We start from the raw sequence: 14742 nt of genomic DNA on the forward strand, positions 1-14742 counted from the left end.
TATGTGGATTTCATGGAAGGTCTTGCTAACTCTAAAGGTAAGACCACTATATTGGTGGTAGATGATCGTTTATCCAAGTTTACACATTTCATTCACATTAGACATCCATACAGAGTGGTTCGCATTGCACATGTATTTTTCTCACACAGTTATAAGCTCTATGGATTGCCAACATCTATTGTTTGTGACCGTGATCCTGTGTTTACCAGAACGTTTTGGAAAGAATTATTTTAGTTGCAGTGGCTTAAATTTAATTTTAATTCAACTTATCACCCTTATACAGATGGGCAAATTGAAGTTCTAAACCGAACTATGGAGATGTACCTCCGGTATTTGATGAGAGAACAACCTAAGGAGTGGTCAACATGGATTAAATGGGTTCAATACTGTTACGACACAAGTGTGCATTTATATTTGGCCAAAATCCTTTATGAGTTATTATATCGCAGGGACCCCATCATTATTGGCATATGTTACCAGAATCGCCGAAGCGGAGGCACTAGAGAAATTTCTGGTGGATCGGTATGTAATGACTCAGGAAGAGGAAGCCAAATAGAAGTTCCAAACTCACGCACATATCACGCTCCTTGTACAATAGTTTGGTATGTTGAGAAACAATGCGGGAGAGATTTTAATCTAGAATGTTTATGTGCAGAGAAAATTGTAGAGAACTTCTAGAAGAACTATAGAATGTTGGAGATACAGTTGTGCTAGAATGTTCATTATATATATCTTGCAAGAAAGATTTAGGTGAACAATCATGGCTGATATATATGATAGATTCTCTCGAAAAATTATCTTCTCCAGAATTCCATCCCATGGCAACGCCTCTCCCATAAAATTTGATTTCAGGTAGAATTTAATGAAATATTCATCGGTAGGCTTAAAATAAAACCCTAGATTTGTGTTGCCATACTTATTTTCTTAGTTATTGGAGCTCCCTCTTCCTACATTCGGGTCTGTAATGTTCAGTTTAAAAAGATATAAGTCCATGTTTGATTGGCCAAATTTTCTTGGCAATTGGTCACGTCCCATAGGTATGGTGGTTTTTGATTTTCCAGGTTTTTTTTTTCCATTGAAAAAAATTATATTTCTTTAGTTGACAATTTTCATGGAAAATAAAGTCAAACGAATACTAAAAAATCCAAAATTTAAATATTTTTTAGGTGAAAAATTATTCCAAACAAACATATTTAATTGACAATTCTCGGTAAAATAAATTGTACGCAATTCGTTTTCCTGATATTCATTTTCTTTTCACTCAAATTCTATTTTTTGCAATCAAACGGATCCTAACAGTAAAAAGACAAGATGCTTTTCCTTTTTAATATGGGTCGGACATTAAAGATTCTTTAATTCTACCACTATGGAATGTATGTCATCATGGTGGATTTTTAAACCAAGACTTGTGGGTCCTCTTGGTTCGGTTGAGATTTTTGACAATATATATATATATATATATATATATATATATATATATATATACTTAAGCCCATAATTGATTTTGCGAAAAATCTTATTTTTAATATATTTTGTTAAAATTTGATGAAATATATGATTGAGAAGTTGATAAAGATTGATAAAATGTATGGTTGACAATAAAATTATAGAAAATGAATTTTAAAAAATGAGGTCAAACTGAGGTTGATAGTTGATTAACCGGTATGACTTAAAATAAGTATCTTGTGAATGTTTGATGTGTATGAAGATAAATTTAAATTCTTCCTAACTAAATTGTTAAATTAACCTTTATATATATATATATATATATATATATATATATATATATTATCAATTCAAAAAGTCTTCTTGGTCTGGTCAAGAGCTAGTTCGGCTCTTAAAACCGTGTTAAGAAGTCATTTATCCTATTTAATTATATATAAATATATAAAACCGATAAATAAAAAAATAAATTAAAAATAAAATGGCAGAATTTTTCTTCCAAGACATAAGCATTGAAATGGTCCATATCATCATTTGTTTAGCTATATACAAAATTTTGAATTTCTACCGTTTGAAGTTCGGTAACCTAATAGTAGTATTAGAGCTAAAGTTTGATCACTGCAAACACAACTAATCGATCATATGATAGTACATTATTAAAAATACAATTCAAACTAATTAAGTTTTACTCAAGATGGATATAGGGTGGATCACGTAAATTTTAAGATTCTAAATCTAGATAAAGGAGAGTTACACTACGTTGGCACTTGGCACGCTACATGTATCAAATTTCATGATGTTATCCTAATACTTAATATGATGAATGTGATTTCAATAAAACATGTAGAAAGAAAGCGAGATGAATTAAAATTCACAAGCATCTAGTTGTGGTTATTGGTTGCTAAAAATTTAAGTAGTTTAGATCTTTTAGAAAATCTATACGTTTGGCCCTTATTTTTTAAAATTCATTTTCCATCACATATTATGAGATCAACAGTTTTTATCAATACTAAAAATCTAATTTTTAGCTAAATCAAAATGTGGCCTAATAATGAATCAAACAATGTGCTTGACAAAGCCGATCCTAATGATGAAGCTTCAAGTTTATTTGGGAACTATTTATAAATTATTTAAATTACAAATATATAAGATTGATGATGAATAAGTATGTCATGAATAAATAATAATTTAATTGGTTATAGATAGTTTATAAAACGTAAATGATGTTGAATTTTCTAAGCTACTATTTACTTGGAGAATTAAATAATTAGTACTCTTTTAAGATCTACTAATGTATAAGAATTTACTACTTTTTTGTACACTTTATCCCGGCATTCATATAAATAAAAACTTGTTTACTTAAAAGTAACTTATTCCCTTTTTAGGCTTTAGTCAAACGTCTAATTAGAAAGAAAACAGTTAAGCTGAACTGATGAGCAGAAATATTTAAATAAAACTACAGAATCAATGTACTTTGGGATTCGCTAACCGTTCAAAATTGGAATGAATCAGTGGCAACTATCAGTAATAGAAACAAGTGAATGCACTATGTACAAATAAACCTTAGCAGTAACAAAACATTGTAAATTATCTGTAAAACATTCTTACATATACAACAATCACAACTTTCAACTTTTACAATGGACAAGATTTTTATCTCAGTTTTCTTTATTTATACTCGTCCACACGGTATGAGAGATCTTTACAACAAGTACTACGACGTTTTTCTTGTTCGTTTAATTAATTAAATTAGTTTATCAACCAAACAACTATACCAATTTGATACCTGTAGAGCTCCTTTACCCCATATAAATTATCCCACTCGATGACAGATTACAAATGTGGCTTTTAATTCTTAGCTTTCTTCAACTTGCCTTTTTCCTTCATTTTCTTTTTCATTTCTTCCGTGGTAATCCAAGCATAATCAGAAGGAATAGCGAATGGATCTTGAAGCTTTTCGACCCTACTGTTTGCACCACTCGTAGATGAACTAGGACGTTGATAAGAAGATTTTATCCACTGGAACCAAGATGAACTGGAGGACTGCATCACTGCAGGGGGCTCTCCACCTCCAATGGTGGGACTTGAAGGGGGCGTTATAAACTCATCCAACGGCTGTAATTCTTCGAACTTTGTAAAGGTAACCAAAACCTTGACAGTTGGTATCACAGGAATAGCAACCTGAAACGAGAAAAAGATGCATTAAAAAAATGAGGACAGTGTGGGTCAACATTTATGGACAGAGTTTTCTTTAGTTTTCAGAACAGAAAGTTAACGTCATATTTATAGATTAGTAATAAAGATTAACGAGCAAAGAATTATTCAACCATTGAATTAAGAGGGAATGCTTTCCATATTTTAATAAAGATTTGTGGCACCAAAAAGAAACCAGATTCCTATAACTTTATTTTCAGTTCTCACCTAAACAAGGATGAAGGAAAGATAATTTTAACTTCTTTCATCTTCTCTTCCTCCACACTGACAAACATTTTGTTATATTACCTAAGCATTGCTTCGTTAGAGTCCCGTTAATTCACAAACAGAAGTTAAATACTTGGTCAATGATGCTAAAATACTTCCATTGCAAAAGCCATATGAATGCACAATCTTATAGTGCCAAAATTTATAGCAGAAAACTTTACAAATTAAGCTCGGTTACTAAATTCACAATCTCCATATTTACCAATATTTTTGATGGCATACCCTGCAATTAAAAAGAAAGCGCACTGTTGTCCAATTTATCTAGTAATTCTGATGGAAGAAATATTCAAATGTTGAGGACCTACTATCTACACATTTTGCAGAAAACTTCATCCGTGCAATTGCAATAACCTCGTGTTTTTACCTCCTTAATGGTGTAGCCAAGAAAAGCAATAATGTATAATTCTACTTTGGTGTACTGTGTTACCCACTCCCATTATAAGAGAATTATGTAATCCTTGTCTACAATAGATAATCACATATACATAAGAAATAGTGTCAATTAAGAAAAGGGCTTTATTTGCAAAGACCATTAATTCAATAAAAACAAAATGAAAATTATAAATGAAGCACATATCAATCGAGAACTAGTAAAAAACATAAGGAACATACCTTGACGGGGAAGGTCCCAATGGGAAGTTTTGTAGTGAGTAATTCTCTTAGTCGCCTTATGGCTTTAACTTTGTTTGCTAAAATGTCAAGCAATGGTAGAAGTTCTTCAGTTCGTAATGGAAAATCTGGAGAAAGCCAGAGAATGGGTCTCAAACCTTTCTTATACTCATTCTCAGGGCTTCCATCCTTGCGGCGAGTTGAAACTTCAGAATTTGTTGATGAAGAAGCTTTGGAGTCATGTCTTCTTCTGTTGTCTTCCGGCTTCACAGTAACCTCCACAGAGTGTCTACCCTGTTTACTTTGACTTCTAGAAGGAGAATCCTCCAAAAGATTGCTAACCTTATCTTCTACGCACAGAGAACTTGGAGGACCAACCTTTTTCTTCTCTTCTAGTTTATTTTCTCGTCTCCTCCAGCCATTAAACCATCCTTTTTTTTCCTCTGTTTCTCCATCAGTACATCCGTTTATGTCCTCAATAGGAATATCCCTTTGCTCATAACAGCTATGGCGGTGGGCAATAATACAATTGCCATGCTCATTGTTTAAATTTGATGAGTCCAACTCCAATGCAACCTCAAGCTGCCATTTTTCTTCCTCCGTCAAAATATCATCCACCTCCTCGTTCTCTGTTTCATTTTCATTGCCAGAATTAAAGAGTTCATCATCTGTCATGGCCCCAGGGACCCTTCTTGATTTAATACTTACAACCACATTGTGCATATCATATACCTTAGCTTTCCAAGGACCCACCATTTCAGTTTTGTCCTGTCGCCTCCATGTCGTTTGAGGCAAGAGAACTGCTTGAGTCACATCAATGCCAGGCCTGAACATATTAGTTTGAGACATTGAAGTCACTTCTTGCTGCACTTCAGCATCAGTTGCAGCATCCCCAGCACCATCCAAAGCATTCATTACTTCCTTATCCTTGTGTGAGACCACGCAAAGTGACCCGGGAGGAACTTTTCCATCCTCTGAACCATCACCAAGGAAGAGAATACTCTGATCTGAACGCTGAATTCTGAAACCGTCAAATCCAGCCAAAGTCATGTCTGCCCTCAAATTAGCACCTCTTTTCCAGATTTTGTAAGTATCAGAAGGAGCAATCCTTGAAATAAAAGGAATGATTGTGCTCTCAAAATGAAATGTGATCTCCATGTAAAAATCCCTCATCTGTCTCATTGATCCAATCAACCGAGGCAACCTTCTGCACCATTTTGCCCAAGCCACTGGCTGGTAATGCCTAATTATAATCTTCGCAATCCTTTCTTCCCTATTACATATAGCTTCCTGCAATGCACTCCACCCTTGTTCATTCTGCAAGCTCCAATCTGCACCAGCAAGCATAAGCATCTCCGTTGCAGCCTCATCACCAAACTTGACAGCTAAGTGAAGTGGCGTGTCCCGGTTAGGGACATCACGTCGGTCAATCGCAGCAGAAATGGCATCAGCTTTAGCTTCTTCAGCAAGTGAAACTGCCTCAGTATGAATCTCTGCTGGGTCACAAAGCCGTGGAAGGCCTTCCATGATCCTCCTTAGACCAGCATAGTCTTTCAAAATAATGGCAGTATGGACAGGACTATGGGCATACTTGGATACATCTACACTCGACATGCCTCAGGAGTATTTATAAGGTTAACTTGCACTATATTATCCAAGTTACACAAAATCAGTAAAACCCAATCAAGAAATCTCCAAATTCAACAGCATATGGTGAATAAAACGTAGTCGCTGTAGCCAATTACTTCCTCAAACCTCAATAAAAAAACATAAATCCAAACAAACTATTCCATGTCAGACAGTTAAAAGTTTCATGACATAAATAAGAAATCAAAATCAAACCCGTTTAGAATAAACCCAGCTGATGCCAAATTATATAAAAATCAAAAAATTACAACTTAATCCAGACAAAACCCAACCCAAGTGAAAAAAATCCCAAAAGTGCCAAGAAATCTCACCATCTTCATTGCTGCCTCAAAGGCGTCTCATATTGAACCTATTGAACCCCAGAACAAACCCCTCTCTTTCTTTTCTCCAAAGGAATGGAACAGAGATACCTGCGATCCAAACCAGATAAGACAAATTCAAGAAATTGCATATAGGGATGGTATGAAAAAATGCTAAACAAGAAAGGAATCAGAACTTGAGCAAGAAATGGGGAATCCAAGAGAAAAAGGGTTGTGTACGCGTTTTTTGTGGAAACTGAAAAGTCACAAAATCAATTTCAAAGGAAAGAATTCTACAACCCCACCAATCAATCAAAAGGTAAATCTGTTTCAGTTGGTAAAGAATAAAAAAAATTGAAACAAAAAGACGACTCAAGTGAAACAGAAACGGAGTACTGAGAAGAAGCCAAGAATTTAATTTTATTTTTTTTCATTCAAGAAATCACTTCGCAAAGAGAAAGAAAGCACGACACAATCCAAAATACATTTGTCGATAGTTAAAAAGAAGAATGAGAAGAATTCAAGTATTTAACTGTCGAAAGAAAACAAGAAGGTGAAGCTCCACCGTGAAAATTTGAGTTAATTGTTGCAATTGTAACATGTCTTAAATGATTTAGATTTACGTCTTTAATTACTTATTAAAATTTAAAATATAGAGTTTTGACTACTAAACATTAGAAAATATTGTACACTACTCACTAATATAAATGTTGAATTTTGAAAAATACCGAGTTTAAAATGAGTAACGTATAACATTTTTTAAAGTCCATTGGTCAAAACGCAATATTTTAAACTTTAAGCAATCGAAAATATGGACTTTAGTTCAGTGAACAAAATTCGACACTTTAAACTTGAGTGATCAATCAAAGATATGTACCTAAATTCAGTAACCATTGGAATAATCAATTCTGACAATTTTCATCTTTTATTTAATTATGTAATTTGTATTTTTGCGGTAACATTTCTTTGATTTCCATTATTTAAAAAAATAATGTTTTAAATAGTAGTTTTTAAGAGAATGTATAGTGAAAAAGTAATGAAAAGTATTATATGCAAAATATTTTATTACGCAAATGTGTGACTGAAAATAAGTACGTAAAAAAATAGATTTAAAATAATGGTTATCAAACGATAACTTAATTTGGGTTTCGTCATCAATAATTTATCCTAGTGTTTTTGCAGAAATACATAATCATAGTTCAAATTTGAAAAAATATAGAAAAAATTAAGTTATGACCATATTAGTAGTCTTGAATTGATATAAACTCAAAGAATCTCGAGCGTTCAAGTGAGTCGAAAGCGTTGTTTGACTTGCAAGACTAAAATAGTTCAAATGTGTGATTGAAAATAAGTATGTAAAAAAAGGATTTAAAATAATGGTTATCAAACGATAACTTAATTTAGGTTTCGTCATTAATAATTTATTCTAGTGTTTTTGCAGAAATACATAATCATAGTTCAAATTTGAAAAAAGATAGAAAAAATTAAGTTATGACCATATTAGTAGTCTTGAATTGATATAAACTCAAAGAATCTCGTGCCTTCAAGTGAGTTGAAAGCATTGTTTGATTTGCAAGACTAAAAACAATTCAATATTGCTCAAAACATAAATCATTCAATTAGTATTTGGACTAGTAATGGCAAAATACTCTATCATGAAGTGTGTGAAATTCTTGATTACTCTGAAAAATTTATCTTTACCTCTTGAGAATTTTCAAGGCACCACCCTATTGGCATTCCTAACTCAAGCTCCACACAATATTTACAAAAGGAGTTGTATAAAACACTTGTAATCTTACAAAGACAAATATACAATTTCATCTTTTATTTAATTATGTAATTTGTATTTTTGCGATAACATTTCTTTGATATCCATTATTTGGAAGAAAAAAAATAATGTTTTAAATAATAGTTTTTAAGAAAATTTATGGTTAAAAAATAGTGAAGAGTATTAGACTTATATGCAAAATATTTTATTGTGCTAATGTCTGATTGAAAATGAGTATGCAAAAAAAAAGATTTTTGAAATAATGGTTATCAAATAGTAACTTAATTTGGGTTTAGTCATTAATAATTTATCCTAGTTTTTTTGCAAAAATACATAATCATAGTTCAAATTTGAAAAAAGATAGAAAAAAGTTAAGTTAATTAATGACCATATTAGTAGTCTTGAATTGATATAAACTCAAAGAATCTCGTGCCTTCAAGTGAGTCGAAAGCATTGTTTGATTTGTAAGACTAAGAACAATTCAATGTTGCTCAAAACATAAATCATTCAATTAGTGTATGGACTAGTGATGGCAAAATACTCCATCCCTACCAGCATTGTCCCGTTTCATCAAGTGCGTGAAATCATTGATTACTTCCAAAAATTTGCTTTTGCCTCTCGAGAATTTTCAAGGCACCACCTTATTGGTATTCCTAACTCAAGCTCCACACAATAATTTTGAAAGGAGTTGTATAAAACACTTGTAAACTTACACATACAAATATATTTTCATCTTTTATTTAATTATATATTTTGTATTTTTGTTATGACATTTCTTTGATATCCATTATTTAGAAAAAAATAATGAATGGTAGTTTTCAAGAGAATGTATAGCTAAAAAATAGTGAAAAAGTATTGAACTTATATGAAAAATATTTTATTGTATGAATGTGTGATTGAAAATGAATATGTAAAAAAAAAAAAAAAAAAAAAAGTTTTGAAATAATAGTTATCAAACAGTAAATTAATCTGGGTTTAGTCATTAATAATTTATCATATTGTTTTTGCAGAAATATATAATCATAGTTCAAATTTGGAAAAAAAAAAGATAGAAAAAGTTAAGTTAATTAATGACCATGTCAGTAGTTTGAATTGATATAAACTCAAAGAATCTCGTGCCTTCAAGTGAGTTGAAAGCATTTTTCGATTTGTAAGACTAAGAACAATTCAACTTTGCTCAAAACATAAAATCATTCAATTACTGTTTGGACTAGTGATGGCAAAATACTCCATCCCTAATAGCATTGTCCTGTTCCATTAAGTGCGTGAAATCCTTGATTGCTCCCGAAAATTTACCTTCTTCTCAAGAATTTTCAAGGCACCACCCTATTGACACTCATAACTCAAGCTCCACACAATAGTTGTGAAAGGAGTTGTATAAAACACTTGTGATCTTACGCAAACAAATATACAAAATTTATAGATAGAATTAGGTCTTATTTGAAAACTATTTTTTCTACATACTCATTTTTAACTATACATTCACATAATAAAATATTCAGCATGAAAATCCAAAAGAATTTTTCTACTTATCAACTATACATTTGCCTAAAAATCACTATTCAAAATATTATTTTTTTCCAAATTAACAATGACCACTAAAAAGGGGTTTAAATAGTTGATAATTATTTTTTATTGGCATTGATCGTACGAACCTATTTGACCCACTACAAGCCCTAAATGCATAAATCTTAATTGTATTTATTCAATTTTGTTGGCTTTATTGAATTTTTTTAAAGATAATAAACGTGTTCGATACCCTTTATAGATTGGCAAGAATCCAACTCTAGACCAAATTATGTCAATGTTTAAGCCTCTATTTTTAAAAACTTATTTTTTTCTTCAGACTCATTTTTAATTACATATTTTTTCAATAAAATAATTTTACACGTAAATTTGAAATCTTTCATTTTTTTAACAATATATTCTCCTAAAAATCACTATTAAAATTGGGGTCACCCTATATATATGATTTCCTCGTGCATCTTTTAGGTAGGGTACTTGAATGCTTAAAAGAATATAATTAATTCTTAAACTCAACAAGATTAAAGAACCAAGTATCTTTACAAAATTTGTTAATTATCTATTTGGTTTAGGTATTATTTAGATCAAGTCTATAGTAGAAGAGAATAAACAAGGCCAAGTCAACAAATCAACTACGAGTCCGTCGAAGTGGGAGATGTCCTTGTCATAACAAGCACTAATCTATTTTTACGGTCTAATTAAATTGGGAAATTATTCAAATTTAAGAACAGAATTTGTTTGCTTTTTCTTTCCCATAATTAATTGAAGCCATAGGTCCCAATCCAATTATTCATTCGACCCAACTTTTTTTTGTTCCGTTCCAAGAATTCGAACAGATTTTCGTATGCCTCCTCTTTGACTTGGCAAAGCTCAAATAGCAAAGTCCTCTCGTCGAAGCGATTGTGGTTTGGATGTTCAATTCAATGCTTATTCATGATTCACCTCCTTTGAAGATCTTCTATCTATAGAGTCCTATTCAAATGATTGATGCTATAATGAATAATATGTCAATACCTTATCAGCATGGTTGTAAGGTGGCAGCCCCCTTTTAAGAGCAGTAAATGCGTTACAGGCTAGTAAGGTCAAATTGATGCCTAAGAATGGCATGCTTCGATTAAGGAGATGAAGCGATGTGCCTCCTCATTCAATGCATATCATTTCATATACAACACTATAAACATTCCCTTCTTATATCATTTGAGGGGTAATGCAACAACGCATATTGGAAGCTGTACTTCTTACTTCTTTATGCTTTATCAACCTATGTCATTGGAGACGGATATATAACTATGGATTTATGTGTTCTTGATTGTTCTTGATCATACAATCATCTTTATATATGTTGTCGATGCCCTAATATTTTTGGTTGACGTTGTAAAGTTTCTCCCTAGCTCAAACCTGATACATTTTGACTACTAATCCGTCCAAGAATGTTGAAATTAGCTTGTGTGGACATGAGTAGCCGCAGGATCTGTTGTACTCGTATGTATACAAAAATTTAGATCAACATATTGGCGTCTTTTGTGCAAAAGGCCACTAAGACCACCAACATTCCCATAGAAAAATCTCACCAAAAAGTTGCTGGGCATTTCCCTTAAAAAATAATGTGTTCTTTAATAAAGAAATGGTGGAAGCCCTCGGATCAAGGAGTTAAAATTTGACAATTTACTCACTGGAAGAAAATGAGTTTAGACCATAATATTCCATGTGAGGGAAAACTCTGAAGAAGTGATTCTCCAAGCAACAACCCCAGTGGGGCACTCTGACCCTATTATAATCATAGGCGAGGTAGGATGAGAATGGATTCCCAACTCACCTGAAAAGTAGCCACAATAGCTGCTAACATGAGGAATACCACCCACCAAAACATGATCATGCAAGAAATTTTTAGGAAAATGTCAGGCCAAGGGGGTCAACCAACCAATTTCCCATTATGCACAACAAGGGTATTTTCTCCATGAGGATGAAGTCTAAAGCTAAAGAGCTTCATCTCATTAGTATGTTAGAGAAGATAGGCCCTTTGAAAGGAATGTGAGAGTGGCATCTACTGGAATTATGCTTCATGTCGACCCCAATAGACATGGAGGACAACGTTTTCCCATGATGCGAGTAGGAGCATATACCCTAAAGGTCTATTAGTGTGTTTAACCGACTAAGCCCGACAAGAATTAAGCATAGGCCATTCTAGCCACCCACCACCTAGAAATAGGCCTCAACCCCCATCTTCCTTAGCAAGATAGCATGAGAAAAGGCAATGTCGTGCCTTACAAAATGTTTCGCCTAGAAATAAGTGCCAAAAGAAAAAGGAGAAGGCAATGGATTAGGCCAGTCCATCTCATCTACCCCTCAGATACTAAGGCAATGAGGATGAGGATGGTCCACAAAGACCTTGCAACCTTTTAATGACGATGATGATACCTTTTTTGCAAGGTTGAGAATGCTCGTCCCAAGCCATTATGTGACATCGAAAATACCTAAGTATGATAGGAGAGATGACTCGTTTAAGCACTTGAATAGCTACAAAACACACACGAGCCTAAGAAGTATCTCCCTCGCTATCAAATGTAGGGCCTTCCACTTAACTTGAAGTAGAGTGACCGAAATTTGGTACAATAAAATATCCCCTGGGAGTATAAAAAGCTAGCCAGAATTTAGAAGTTCATTCTTGACGCGATCCGCAACAAGAATGAGAAACTTATATCCAGCACCTCCAAGACATGAGACAGTAGCTTGGGAAGATATTAATGAGTTTTTAGCGTGTTTTATTGACGAGATGATATAATGTGTGCAAGTTACTAATAAAGAGGCATTATCAACCTTAAGGGAAGACTTAACATGAATACCCTCTTTTGGATGGATGTACAGAGTCAAAATCCCTTCAGTTATGATTTTATCTTTGCCGGCAATGATGAAGCGCGAAATTATCAACAAAGAGTTGATCGATCATCGTAACAGATAACGTAAAGTTTTCCTACCCCCTTAGAGTCAACAGGGACCTCTCATTTAATGGACTACCAATGGAACTAGGCCGACCATTCGATCACCCTAAATTCAGGACAAACACTTGCCATGGCTACGTTGGACATAATATCTACATTAGCCTACGAGGATATAGACCCTAGCACTAGCATGTGATAAGGTGTGTCTCGACAGGGGGTCTCCCAGAGGGAAAGAGGTTAAGGACGATGTGTCGAACCTAGAAATAGGTTGGACGCATCCTAATACTACACTTACTATCACTTTTATAGTCATGACACAACAGAAGGTAAAGGTATTACCCAACACCTGGAATAAATCAACCTCCGAAATGACCAAAGAAACCATTGTCCTCCTCATAATGATCCATCCCCACCTAGGTTGGTCCAACGGCCTAAGCGTGAAGAAACGAGACCACTTTGTCGAGAAATATCTCAGCGACGAGGGAGAGAGCGCAATAGAGAAATGCCTATAGAAGGCAACCACCACATATCACTTTTACCCAGAAGGATGTCGTGGGTGTGCACTATTCTATTGTGATGCCCTTGTAGTAAGGCTGATGGTGGCTCGCAACGGGTTAAAGCGGATGCTAGTAGACAATGGTAGCTTCAACAACATCGTCTTTAGAAACAACGTTTGATAAAATGGTTGTGGGTCATGAATTAACTCTGATCAACACCCCATTGTACAACTTTATCGGTGACAGCATCATCCCAAGAAAGAAAATAACTTTTCAGTGGAGATGGGTAAACTACCCCAAAAGGGACTAAAGTTAATGAAATTTTTGGTGGTAAATAACCCATTCGCCTACCATGAGGTGTTGGGGAGACACGCCTTAAAAGATTTACGAGCCATCACATCTATTTACCTCCTGTGTATGAAATTTTTAACTAAGCCCAAGATATCCAAAATTAGAGATGATCAGATGAAAGCACGGCTGTGCTACCTAAACTCCATAAGGAAGCCAAGCCTGGGAATGTCAACATGGTGTTAATGGATATTGACATGGTTTATGATTTTAGAGGACAGAACTCCAAACAATGAGACATCAAAATGGCAGAGCCCCTGAACAAGGGGTCATATTTGAGGAGTTGGACCCTTGTGTTATTGAGTCTAAATCCCAAACAGCCTCAGAATAGGAGTTGGAGAGCGTCTCGATAGACCTCACCAAGGTATTGAAGGTGGAAAAGACCTGCCACCTGAGGCTAAAGAAAAGTTTAAGGACTTCTTGTACAAAAATCTTTGCGTCTCTGCATGAAGGCATGATGATATAATTGGCATTGATTGAAAGATCAATTTCCCCATACAAAGAAAAGAAGAGCCCTCAACCCGAACATGTATGAAGCACTAAAGGAAGAAAAAACTGATAAATAGTTGCTTCATCAAGGAGGCAAATTACTCGAAGTTGATTTTCATTCTAGTCTCAATGAAAAACACAATGATAAATGGAGGATATGCATGGGCTTTTTCAACCTCAATCAAGCTTGTCCTAAAGATAGTTTTCCTCTTTTAAGGATATACCAACTTGTGGACTCCACCACAAGCACTAGCTATCGAGTATTATGGACACCTATTTACACCCTGTTTGGCCCCCATTACCTGAAAATGGTAATGGGGGGAATAGTATTTTTTAGAAAAATGAGTGGTTGAAAAAGAAGGTAAAGTTTTCGATTTACGTGTAATATTATTTTATAGAAGATTGTATGGTTGAAAATAGGAGGGAGAAAAATGGAATGTAATGTAATTTAATTTAATGTTAATCAAACAGGGGCTTAGACTATAACCACTTTTTTTGAAAAATGTATAATTAAATAATAGAGAAAAAATCATGAATTTATGATTAAAATTATTTTATTGTACAATTGAAAATAAATTTGAAAAAAATTGAATTTTAGAAATGAGAACTAAACATGAGATTTATTTGCACATGGGATCAATTACAGACCATTCGTGTACTATAATTCAACATTTCAAAAGCTTAGGGATCTAGGGTGA

At 33.7% G+C, this 14742-nt stretch overlaps 1 protein-coding gene across 8 annotated transcripts; it reads right to left on the reverse strand.

The window, feature by feature from the left end:
- Positions 1–2994: 2994 nt before the first annotated feature.
- LOC111379436 (ankyrin repeat domain-containing protein 13C-like) lies at positions 2995–7029 on the reverse strand. 8 transcript variants are annotated; one of them, XM_023002804.1, is made up of 4 exons: positions 6720–6977; positions 6492–6590; positions 4537–6178; positions 2995–3624 (listed from the first exon to the last, which is right to left on the reverse strand). In XM_023002804.1, the coding sequence occupies exons 3-4, from the start codon at positions 6145–6147 to the stop codon at positions 3292–3294; spliced, it is 1944 nt and encodes a 647-aa protein (XP_022858572.1). In that variant the 5' UTR covers positions 6148–6178; positions 6492–6590; positions 6720–6977; the 3' UTR covers positions 2995–3291. The 8 variants fall into 8 exon arrangements, with proteins under 8 accessions (XP_022858572.1, XP_022858571.1, XP_022858570.1 ...); XM_023002803.1 differs by having other exon boundaries at positions 6677–6977; XM_023002802.1 differs by lacking the exon at positions 6720–6977 and adding an exon at positions 7013–7029 and having other exon boundaries at positions 4537–6590.
- Positions 7030–14742: the final 7713 nt, after the last annotated feature.

Source organism: Olea europaea, unplaced genomic scaffold (assembly GCF_002742605.1).
Source record: "Olea europaea var. sylvestris unplaced genomic scaffold, O_europaea_v1 scaffold199, whole genome shotgun sequence".
In the NCBI taxonomy this organism is placed as follows: domain Eukaryota; kingdom Viridiplantae; phylum Streptophyta; class Magnoliopsida; order Lamiales; family Oleaceae; genus Olea; species Olea europaea.